General features: G+C 43.0%; 1 protein-coding gene across 3 annotated transcripts in view; it reads left to right on the plus strand.

The window, feature by feature from the left end:
* LOC118289276 (voltage-dependent calcium channel subunit alpha-2/delta-1) overlaps positions 1 to 12,313 on the plus strand; it is a 72,886-nt gene that overhangs the window by 32,220 nt on the left and 28,353 nt on the right. For all 3 annotated transcript variants that reach the window (XM_035616173.2, XM_035616182.2, XM_035616190.2), the window contains exons 7-11: positions 5,109 to 5,240; positions 5,837 to 5,906; positions 6,535 to 6,585; positions 8,402 to 8,501; positions 11,938 to 12,096. In XM_035616173.2, coding sequence (XP_035472066.1) covers positions 5,109 to 5,240; positions 5,837 to 5,906; positions 6,535 to 6,585; positions 8,402 to 8,501; positions 11,938 to 12,096 — 512 coding nt within the window. The remainder of the gene's footprint in view (positions 1 to 5,108; positions 5,241 to 5,836; positions 5,907 to 6,534; positions 6,586 to 8,401; positions 8,502 to 11,937; positions 12,097 to 12,313) is intronic.

A 12,313-nucleotide genomic window follows, 5' to 3' on the forward strand; every position in this document is an offset into this window, starting at 1 on the left:
ATGAGTTTAAATGATATATTCCACATGTGACCCATTCGCTGAACACCTCACAAATTACATAGGCAACAAAACAGTTAAATAATTTCCTCATACCGAGGCGTACAGCATCAGCTAATAGCCTCCCTGGCGTTGATTGAGCATTCAATATCAATTTCACTAATGGTCGTCACAGTGGGACCGCTAAAGACTCGGTCACATGACTTTAATGCCCTTATACAGTGAGTCAGTCGGCAGAAGTTGGGACAAAAAATGTGCACAGAGTGACAGGCCTCTGAGGCCTCTGACTGTGCACACATTTTTGTCATTGCCAAATGGCCAAATGCACTCTTTACAAGCAGCGGTTATAATGAGGGGGATCGCTGGAAGAGGGGGGGAGGGGGGTCGTTCCAAGTGCAACTCATCAGTCTGTCTTTTGCTCTATTTCTATAAATATGTATGTTCTCTGCCTCTTTTGTTTTTGTTTTTTTCTCTTTCTTTCTTTTTCTTTTTTATCCCTGTCTTTCAGTCTTTCTTTCTGTCTTTCGTTGTGTCTTTATTTATTTACTTTTTCTTTCTTCCTTTCTTCCTTTTTCTCTTTTGTCAAAACGCGAAATTAGACAGGATTTTTTTGTGTATGTGGTCCCCAAGCAATTTGTTCACTTAAACACGTGAAGTATTTCAGCCATGTCTGCATCCATACATGAGTATGAATAAGTCATCAGACTTCCTTCTAGCCAGACTATGGAGGCTTCTGAGGGCTGATTATCAAGCATTAGAGTTCACTGTGCTGTACATTTGAACATTATAGGAAACCAAGAAAGCTTCTTCCTGACTTAATGCTAAGTGAATATTTTCTAATCACATCCTGTCTCCAGTAAAATATTCACTTTACCTTTGTTCCCCCCCAAAAACCAAACTTACATTTGTATTGAGGTGGGGAAAGAAATCTTAAGTCAAAAACAAAAGCTTTTTGCATCCATTAAAGAATAATTTATTGTTTTAGTATATTTTTATGTTGTGATGAAGATACTTTTTATATTTAGTTAAAGTGGCTGGTCTCTCTCTCTTTCTCTCTCTCCCTCTCTTCCTCTCTCCCTCTCTCCCTGTCTTTCTTATTCTCTCTTTCTCCCTCCTCTCCAAGGATGGGCTGCCACATTGATGCCACTCCGGCTGGCCAGCACTGTCCGCGTTGCCATGGCAATGTGTATTCGAGTGTGTGTGTGTGTGTGCGTGAGTGTGTTAGGAAGAGACACACACACACACAGACACACCCTGATGTTCTAAGCTGTTGCATGCAGTGAGGACCGGTAACTTGATTAGGGGACACTTTGTCTAGACGAGACCGGCGTCCTTGTGGCTTTTACTGATTCTCAAGGAGAGACGTGACATCCCCCTTTTCTTCTTTAATTGGGGTCGACTTTATTCGCCACCTCGTCCTTATCCTTCCTCTGATTTTTTTAGTTCCTTTACCCCTCCTTCTTCCCTTTTCTCTTTTTTACATTCTCCTTCACCACTTTGCTTTCTTACCTTCCTCTACAGCTCTTAACCCCAACCTCCATCCTCCCCTCCCCTCATCCCTTGTTACACTTTGTTAAGCATATTATCAGTTGAATAATAATAGTGCATGGAGACAAATGTGCTACTGTCTTTCTCCCCCGCATTAGTCCTGCTGATTGGAATCTATTCTCCCCGCTGATCAGTGTGGGTGGTCAGACTGAGATTCATAATCGTGCGTGTACGTGTGTGAGAGAGAATGTGTTTCAGAGAGAGAGAGAGAGAGAGAGAGAGACACACTTGTGCTGTGAGAGTCGACAAGTGTGTGTCACATCACATGCACCTACTGTACTGCGTATGGATCTCACAGCTGCTTGTGTGTGCCTTCTCGCTCATTAGGCAGATTGGCGTGGATGCGATAAGGGGAGATGAGAGGAGAACGTCGCGGCCTTGGCAGGAGAGCCGGGACTCGTCTGATGCCTGTTTGCATCAACGCCGTGTGGCACCTGTCAGCCCGCAACACGCACACACTGTGACGTTCCGAGATACTGTGACACTGTGTGTGTGTGTGTGTGTGTGAGCGCGTTGAACTCGCGGTCCCTGTGGCAGAGCTCACAGTGAACAAATTGATTTTTTCCCCTTCCCTTTTTTGCACTCTTGTGCCACTTGACACACGTCCCGTTTTTCATTGGCTGCCAAACTCTAAGGTATCTTCAGCTCCATCTCTCCACATCCTCCTCTCCCATCACTGCTATTAGGTATGTGACCTGTGTCCTTGTGACAAGTTGGATGCCTTCCCAGGATGTTCTAATCAGCTGATTGGGATTTGTGTTTGGGTTCCCCCTCCATGCCACAATTTTTTTTTTTTTTCAATCCAGTTCTATCTGTTGTAAAACTGCCTGTGTGTTACAAGTTAAGGTGGATGTCCATGAAAGGCTGCGTTCACGCTCAAGTCACAGGCAGTAGTGAGCAGCGGCGTATCGTTGAGTAGAGGGGCCCCCTCTGATACGATGATTGCAGGGTCTCACCACTTCAGCCCCCACCATGTAATTACCTTCAAATGCACAGGCAGTTTCTGCCACCAGCAAGCCGATGACAGGCAACACCACAGGGCATCGCCTGGCACCGCCGCCTTCCCTCCTCTCCCTCACCTCCGCCCACCACCGTCACCCTCGTCAGTCACTGACAGAATCCTGCTTGATTTGTTTGAGAAAGCATCTACATGCCTCACAGGGAATATTTAGTACCTTCTCTTCCATATTCATTCCCATCCCCTTCTCGTCCCATGAATCATTCATTTTATTTTTTATCTCCCATGTCTTCACTCGTTACCCAATGTGATATTGGAAATGTCAGAGGCATGCGTCTGCAGTTGCTGGCATCGTTTCTTAATGCAGTCTTGTCTGAAACAATATTTCAGTTCTCTTGGATTTAGGTATAATCATGAGAGCAAAATGTCAAAGGGGAGTAAATTACATATAACAGAGAAATGGTGGGGGGAGATCATCTGATCCAGTTTTCTTTGAGACATTGGAAATATCCGTGTTTCTTGCTCTACAGTAAAAAGACTCGCGCACACGTCCTAACCCCCAAGTTCCCTCGGGACATGATGCCATGCCTGACAAATGGGGCTGACCAGGGCATGCGTTGCTGTGGTGATACTTCATACTCATTTCTTTCTCTCATCGTGGTGACCTCGAGTCGGCAGCGGCCACATCTCCACAGAGATGGATCTGTTTACACCGAAAACCGTGATTTGTTCCAGTGTGTGGCTGAGCATTGCCACGCATCTGATATTGTTGTCAAGGGCTCATCACTGGTGCCTGACCTGCCCGTTCGGGGTGCGCGCACGCGCGCGCGTGTGTGTGCATCCAAATTCCTGTGGGAGACTTCTCTGGGATTGTCAATTGTACACGAAGGAAATGCTTAAAAACACACAGGGAGTAAGGACACACAGGGAGTGTTGGTCCCCGCATTGACTCCCTGCAGTGGGCGAGTCAAACACTGAATCTTCTCTCTCCTTGTTTGTTCACCGTTCAGTCTGAGCTGATACTTCCTGTTTGAGCCAGAGACTTGTAACTGATGTCACAGAGACCAGCAGGACTAATCCATTAAGGGGCCGTCCTCCGGGAGCAGAGAGAGAGATCAGGCCTGAACAAATTGTCACCGCTTATCATTGGGACACGCTTTGCTCTACAATACCGCAGGGAGCATTTTAAAGCCTGCCCTAAACTCTCCCTTTATCCTGCAAAGCATGGAAATTGAGCCATGGCAAAGTGGGAGGTTGTGAGGAGGGGAGGGAGGGAGCTCAAGGGTTACAGGGCAGTGAGCAGAGGGAAGTGACGAGGGAGGTTCAGACAAAGGCATCAGTAATTTTCAAGGTTTTATGACTAACTGTTTAAAAAATGCTACAAAAGTCTCCTACAGTTTGATATTCTTGTGGGTGGGTTTTGCCTGTACTGTGTACAGTATGTCTAAAAGTTTTTGTACACACAAAATCACCTTGATTACTTTTCATATACGAAAAAGAAAGTTTAAAGTGTTTTAATATGCAGGAGCTGCACCGACTCATATGAAAGTGGCATCTGTGTTTTCTGATTTTTGAGTGATGACTCAAAATTAAGTGTATTTTTAAGCAAATGCATTAGTCAAGTGCCAAGGGTAAATATGAATTTATCCTCTCACCGTCTCTCGCTCTGCCATGAAATCTCTCTCTCACCTCTTCCTTCTGAGTTGTCAAAATCTCTAACCGAGCTACCGGTCCAGGTGTTTGACACTAACTCATCATTACTCACTTTTAACCACACGGCTACTTGTTATCTGTCTATATGACTCTGCCGCAGCAAACCACATATTTCCTGGATGTCCCCTGCTTCACCCTGTGAATGTTTCATTTTTTGGTCAGGTTTCTTTCGTGCATTTACAAAAAAACACACACACACACACACACACACACACACACACACACACACACACACACACACACACACACACACACACACACACACACACACACACAAATGGTAGTATGAGTCATGCAGAGCTTCAGTTTGACATGCAGCCCACTCTCCCTGCCTTTTTGGATCAAACTTGATTGTTGGAGAATTAAGCCATTAAGAGCTCCTGCAGACGAACAGGTAAACAAAAACGTTTACTGTATGTAGATTTGGGTGTGTTTAAGAAGCAAAACACTAAAAGAAATGGAAATATCAGAGCAGAATGAAGTCGGTTTCCATATCTGTGAGGAGGCCTCCTCTCAGCTGTCAGTGTCGGTAACCCAATACTGGAATATCTCCGCCGTGTGTGTGTGTGTGTGTGTGTGTGTGTGTGTGTGTGTGTGTGTGTGTGTGTGTGTGTGTGTGTGTGTGTGTGTGTGTGTGTGTGTGTGTGTGTGTGTGTGTGTGTGTGTGTGTGTGTGTGTGTGTGTGTGTGTGTGTGTGTGTGTGTGTGTGTGTGTGGGGGGGGGGGGGGGGGGGCGTGGCGTGTTTTCTCCTTCAGAATTGCTTTTCCAGGGTAAATGGTTTTTGAAGAGCCTTGACATTTTGTGTTTTTGTGAATTTTATTATTTTAGACTTCTGTCCAAATATGACTCCATTTAATCTTTCTGTGTGTGTTTGTGTTTGTGTGTGTTCCAGCGACCATCATATTAAACGAGCTCAATTGGACAGAAGCATTGGAGGATGTTTTCCGGAAAAACAAAGAGGAGGATCCTTCGCTCCTCTGGCAGGTGTTTGGTTCCGCCACCGGACTGGCTCGGTACTACCCAGGTGAGCGCCCAATGGGGCTTCTCCATCAGCCTGCTGACCTTATGTGGTCAGTGACGAGGACAAAAAATTTCCACCAAAGGGCCGTTGCGTCATGTTGCCGACAGATGCCCGCAAACCCAAGCGCTCTTGTGATTTCTAAAACACTGTGTTGCTGTTGGCTGACCTTGTATTTCTTGTGACTTTGGGCTGAGAAAGACATCAAACTGTCACAAATCACTTGAGGAAAACATGTTGTTTATGCCAACATTGGTTATGACCATTGTATATTTGCATTGGTATGCATTTTTTTTTTACTTCTGAGAGAGAGAGCTGTTTCCACCCACTGCTTCCAGTCGTTATGCTAAGCCAAGACAACTGGCTTTAGTGTCATATTTACATTCTAAAGTGAAACACAAAAGTGAAAATAAATGAGCATATTTCCTAAAAACTCCAATAATTCTTTCAATAAGTAAGATATATTTAGACATAATAAAAAAAAAGATATGCGACACAACTAGACTTGGCGATTGAAACACGCACATTAGTGCCTCAAATACAACCGCAGTGAGAGTTAAACATAATTTATTTTCCCCATTCATCCCTCTGCCAAACCCCAGCGTCCCCTTGGATTGACCTGAGCAACTCAGCCAATAAGATCGACCTCTACGATGTGCGCAGGCGACCATGGTGAGTGCAGACGCTGCTTTGTGATTCTGTGTCATATCTAGTCATTATTCTAGTGTTTGTCAATTGGACACACGGACACACACACACGGCTCATTCAGTCTAATTGTGTCATTTTCATATTAAACATTTGCAAAAAATATATTTGCATGTTGCACAAACTGATTACACAAAAAAACATCTGTACACACACACACACACACACACACACGTATTAAAACAATGGAATCCAGGTCTCTGACCAAAACCAAACAAACACATCAGAGCACTATGACAATCAAGCCAGTGCAGATCAAAAGGTGTCCGTACAGAAGATTCATTAGTCTCGAGAAATGATTAAAATCTGGCTGGAAGCCACAGATACTCTTTTAACCATGTTATTAAATTGCATTAGCCCAAAAGCGCCTTTGGCTAAAGCGCACTTGATCCCTGAACTGGGACAGGCTGTTTGTTTATTGAAGAAACCATTTTAAATGACAAGTCTTTGTGTTGTGTAGAAATTAGTTTCAGATTTTCAGCATTTGAAATAATTGTCTGTGTCTTTGTTGTGTGCATTCGCCACTTGTGTGCACACTTCTTTATGTGCTCAATATCCACGACCTGTGTATGTCTGTGTCTTATTACTCACCAGGTACATTCAGGGGGCGGCTTCACCCAAGGACATGCTGATCTTGGTGGATGCGTGAGTGATGACCTCATGATTCATCCATTACAGTCAGATTTTATTTTCTTTTGCGCGCCAGATGGCCCCGATGCCAACTCTCTGGTCGTCCTCACCCCGATGGCCGCTGCTGCGCTGTGCTCACGGCCGCCTCTGTGCTCCTGTGGCACTGACAGGGGAAAAAAGAATCAGTGTATCAGTCCAGTTACATCTTCCTGTGATTTGTGACGTAAAAATTTAGGCTAAGAAGAACAAAGATATTCAAAGAGAATCCTGCAGCAATATCTGAAAATAGTTCCCAGCTAGTACTCTTAGTAGAAGAGGTTTTCTGAATACTACAGTTACCAGCGGTGGGAAATTACTGAGCCCCTCCTTCTGTTTTTTTTTTAAATGCAAATGTATATAGGTGACACAAAGGTATCCAGGAACCAAGCTTGGTTGTTGAATGCAAAAGACACAGAACAAGAAAAAGCGTTGAGGAAACGACAACAATGCATTGTTGGCTTTGGTCTTTTTTCGGTCCTATTATCCCTTCTTTAAAGGGCAAGATGGATTTCGCAAACAGTTAAAATTGAGAACCAACCTCAAGAAAATTATAGAATGACGTCAACCTTAACCTTTAATTCTTTTCTAGTGGCTTTTTTTGTTCACCACAGTCTTACGTGGCTGGCAGTACAGTGCAAGAAATGCCTGTCGCACAGAAAAATGTGCAGTGTTGCTGTGTATATTTTTTTTGCCAGCAACAAAGTGATTTATCTGACCATTTCCACTCTGTTGGGGTTTCATTTTAAATGACACTAATGGCACAGCACCAGGGCTAAATGACAATGCAATATGATAAATGAGAAACTGAGCTCGTCCACTTGCAGCTCTTAACACAGCGATTGGCAAACGGAGGACTGAGGAGGCTTTTGCGGTCATTAAATTCTTCTAGTGTAATGCTAAGAACTCCCTTTGTCTTCTTTCAACCTGCAGGAACCAATTAAAGAGGTAGAGAATATTTTTATATATATATATATGTTGATGTTCCCTGTCTTGTTATAGCAACAATATGGATTATTATTAAATTAGTTTTAATAATAATATAATACATTTCATGCTGAATGCAGAGATTACACAAATTTTATTCTAACATTCAATTATTCAATTATGAGTAACAGTAGAAACAACAGGATGGCACTCAACACATGTCATTAACAAAGAATACCAGTAATTGCCTCTTTGTTAATGTGATAAGTAACTTTTATTGAAATAGCACCATTCGAGAGCATAGTGCTCACCGAGAGGCAATAAACCATCAACATACATGAAGACGTAAAACACAATGAAAGAACATGGGGAATTCACACAAAGGCAATGATATTGCAGGCTGCTTATTAACGGAAAAGAAACTTGTAGTCACAAGGTCTGAAATCTGAGCTTATTGCTCATGAGAAGTGCTTAAAGAAACAACGGGGCATTGCAAGATATATCACCGACAAGCCACATTGCAATGAAGTTTGGTATGAATATATATTAATAAGGATTTTCTAGATCCACTGACCCTCTCTTCAATGCCCTGAAGGCCCAGTTGGTCGCTACACAAAATATCAGTGGTCAAATTTGCAGATGGAAATATTTGTCCTTAAAGCTTTTGGTTTATTCACCAAATCTATTAGGTCAAAGAGCCGTGTGCAATTGTTGTGTGAGGTTCAGTTAAAATAAGTCACCTACATGTAAATGTTCACTAAAACCAGTAGGTGGATTTCTTTGAATATATATATACAGTATATCCTGATATTGATTTTTGTTGTGAAACATAGATTATCTTTTCTTATTTTTCTTCTCCGAAATGCAGGAGTGGCAGCGTTTCAGGTCTCACCCTCAAACTCATCCGAACATCTGTAAGCAAGATGCTGGAGACCCTCTCTGACGACGACTACGTGAACGTGGTCTCTGTGAGTATTCACACTGCGGATAGTTTAAATTCAACACCGTGAGAAATGAATGTGCCCTAGTTTAGAAACACTCAACTGTCCAAGATTTTTTTTCTTTTTTTTGTATATTGGATTACTAGATGCACATATAGCTGGATGTCGATGCAGGAATTATTTGTGTCTTGGATCTTTGAGTCATTGGTTTAAACATGGAAGTGACCTTTTGAGTGACTTAACGCAACACACACGGAAGGATCTTTATTGCGACTGTATATGCGCATGCATGCATGCATGTCTGCGTGTGTGCTCATTTGTCTGACTCAGAGTGTCCGTGTGTATAGTATAGTGTGTGTGTGAGTGTACGTGTGTGTTTATGAAGGGGCATGTACTGTATGAGTGAAATATGTCAACAGCATCAGAGCTGAATCCAAGCATGTGTGCCTAATAGAGCGAACACATGACAGCTCAAGCAAACCCTGGAACGCCACGAGATAAGTTTGACAAATGAATGTGTACTGCTCTATGACCCCCACTTTAAATCAGTGGCATGTAATGGCAAATCCCCTGTTTGCCCAATTTAAATTCTGTTGCAGGCTTAGGCATCAAAAGGATTTCCTCACAGTGGGGGCTGAGGAAATATTCATCCATCTTCATTTAAAGCTCCATACAGATTCCTGCTTCCCAGCAATATTAATGGTGGAAAGAAAAATAACAGTTTCAAGTGGTTATTTGCCTCGACCGGGCGGATTTGCGTGTAGTTGCAAATGCGTGTTGAGGCAATCGCACTGGATGTGATTAGGACTGAAATGTGAAGAGCACCACTCTAACTCGATTTTCGAGCCTTTCGAGGCAGTGCTGGAATCCTCCTCTCGATGCCGTCGCCAAGCAACCATCCAAACGCTGCACGCCGTCTGTCATTTTAGCGTTATATAAGTTAGCTAATGTTGTTAGCGTTCTAAAGAACACTCACGACGCTGTAATGCAATTACACGGTCGCCGGTGAAGGACAGCGATGGGAATTAATCACTATCAGATTGTCCCCTTGTTTCCTGGTTTGTAAAAGGTCTAATGCTCTTATCTGACTGGACAAAGGTACATTAAGGGTAAATAAAATGAGACTCGAGTCTTTATTGTCATTGCTGCAGACGCCAACACAACAAAATTGCGATGGCTATCCCTGAGGTTTAGGAGACCTCAGGGATATTCAAATAAATATACAAATATATATATGTGAAAATATAAAATCATCAACATAAATGGAAATACACACGTATATAAATATGGCATTATTCAGTGTGTAAATGGTGAATAAATAATGTATAATTCTAGCCTGGTCAAGCGGTTGCAGAGGAGGTGACTCTTGCTACAAAAATGTCCTTCGAGTCTTTGAATCCCTTAGTTTGTCACATTTGTTTGTTTTCTCTAATAAGTACACTTGAACAAGAACATTGATGACTGAAAACAGTTGCACCCATGCTTACAGTCTGTGGGCCAAGCCCGACTCAACGTCTCCTGGCTGTCGCTCCATATTCATTTTTAACGGGAACATATGAGAGTTGTGTCAATCTTCTTATCTTATGTCATCGGAAAGAAAGCAGATCTTTCCCAAATTATCATAACTTCATGCAGCTGTCTTGTTTATTTCAAATCTTTTTTTCCCGCTTTTTCACTGTTGTGCTTTCTATATATTTTATCTCACCACACATAAAAGCCCCCTTTTTTTTAAACTAAATGTACTAAATCAAATCGCATGTTTCGGGCACAGGATGCGTTGTGTACTCGGATGTGTCTGTGCTCCGTCTCAAATCTCCTTGATCTTTACTCGCCTCCTCCTCTTTGTCCTCCTTCCACTTTCTTCAGAAGGGAGGGAACATAAATTCCTTTTTTTTTCAGTTTGCTTTCCAAAACTAACCATTAATTACATTTCCTTTCACTTACCTTAATAAAGCGGTGGTTTATGTTTTTGTTTGGCGCTTTTCAAATCAGCTAAGTGAAAGGGCTTTAGAAGTTAATGAAATCCCGCAGCAGCGTAATAAGTGTATTGATGGAATCCAACTCGGTTTGTAGAATCTTCCAGGACCCTTTTAAAGGTACATTCTGTTACAGCCTTTCATGGTAAAATGGTCTAATTTGAGGGACTGTGTCTGTGTCTCGCAGCTCTGATGGGCGTGTAGCTGTTTTTATGCTCGGTAGCCAGGCAAAAAAAGAAAGAAAGTGTTTTGAGAGTGAATTCATTTATGCAGTTTTAAGCAGATATTTCTGCTATAGATCGAGACGACGCTTTATGCTTCCTTTGTCAATACCAGCATGTTGCTGCGAGAAAGTCTATCATGCACAAACACACAAAGCTCATTAGCCAGAGAAACTATATATATAAAACATGCCCACATACAGTATGTTGTTCTGCTGAGGTTTTAATACTGTCTGTGATATTTTAAGATGTGTATTATAAGTTACATGAGCTCATTATAAGCTCACTGTTGTTTATATTAGTGTGTGTGTGTGTGTGTGTGTGTGTGTGTGTGTGTGTGTGTGTGTGTGTGTGTGTGTGTGTGTGTGTGTGTGTGTGTGTGTGTGTGTGTGTGTGTGTGTGTGTGTGTGTGTGTGTGTGTGTGGGTGGGTGGGTGGGTGGGTGGGCGTTCTGTTTAGAGGACGAGTGTCTTGGCAGTTATTTTGCCCCGAAACATCCGCCAGCATGTTGAATAGTTGGAAACAGACATCGTGAGCAGCAGCATCCTTTGGCGCCGAGCGAACACAAACACAAGCAGATCTTCTCCAGCTCGTGGGAACAATTTAGATTTTGTCTTTTTGCTTGGTGATCCTGGGTTTTGTGAGTCTCACAGCGTGCACCTTTTCCCTGAAGGCACTTTTTCACCAGTCGGATTTCTTAGCTTCTTTATTTTGCTTCTTTACGGATGCAAACACTCCAAATGTGATGATAAGATTGATCCCACATTTGTGTGTGTGTCCCTCCACATCAACTATTCACCATTATTAACCTGAAGACACTTCACATGTAGAGTTGCAGTGATCTCTGTCTCTGTGCCATAGTCCCACCATAACAAAGCTTCTTGTGTTTCTTCTTTACCTCCTTTATGCCACCGTTTTCACGCCCCTACCTGCTCTCCTGCCAATCCTTCCTTCTGCTCCTATAGATCCCTTCGGTCGGTGCAGATTTAATTAAAACTGATTTCATTAACACATTAACAATTTTTTTTTACAACAGCAAGTTCAAGTGTCATTAAAGCAGATGTATTTGCTGTATAACATCTGTCAAGAATTATCTCATTTTTTGATGGAACCAATATACTCTCCCTCACTCAAAGTACATCTTATATGTTTAAGGGACACTGCATGATTCTGCAGCGAAGGGAAAACCGGCCACATATTTAACAGAAAATATGTGCAAGTGCCTTCCCGCCACTTCCCATCATCCCTCCTTCCCTCTTCCCTCCAGTTCAATGAAAAGGCCTCACACGCCGCGTGCTTTGAGAACCTGGTGCAGGCCAACGTCCGCAACAAGAGGATCCTGAAAGACGCCGTGCAGAACATCGTTGCAAAGGGCATCACCAACTACAAAGGCGGCTTCGAGCTGGCTTTCGAGCAGCTCGCGCAGGTAAGGCGTCAGCGCGGTGGAACATCTCCGTGGCGACTGTGTTTGACTAACATAAGGGGCGTAGGAGTGTGTGTGGTCTGTAGATGGGGGGGTGGGGATGGTAACGTAGAGGACGACGACGCTGTCAATCTGTTGTGTTCAATCGTTTCATCCAGAAATGTGCCCTGAAATACGCAGACCAACCCAGAGGTTTGATGAAACTACCTCTAAGCTAATC

The sequence above is a fragment of the Scophthalmus maximus genome, chromosome 12 (assembly GCF_022379125.1).
Source record: "Scophthalmus maximus strain ysfricsl-2021 chromosome 12, ASM2237912v1, whole genome shotgun sequence".
NCBI classification, from domain to species: Eukaryota; Metazoa; Chordata; class Actinopteri; order Pleuronectiformes; family Scophthalmidae; genus Scophthalmus; species Scophthalmus maximus.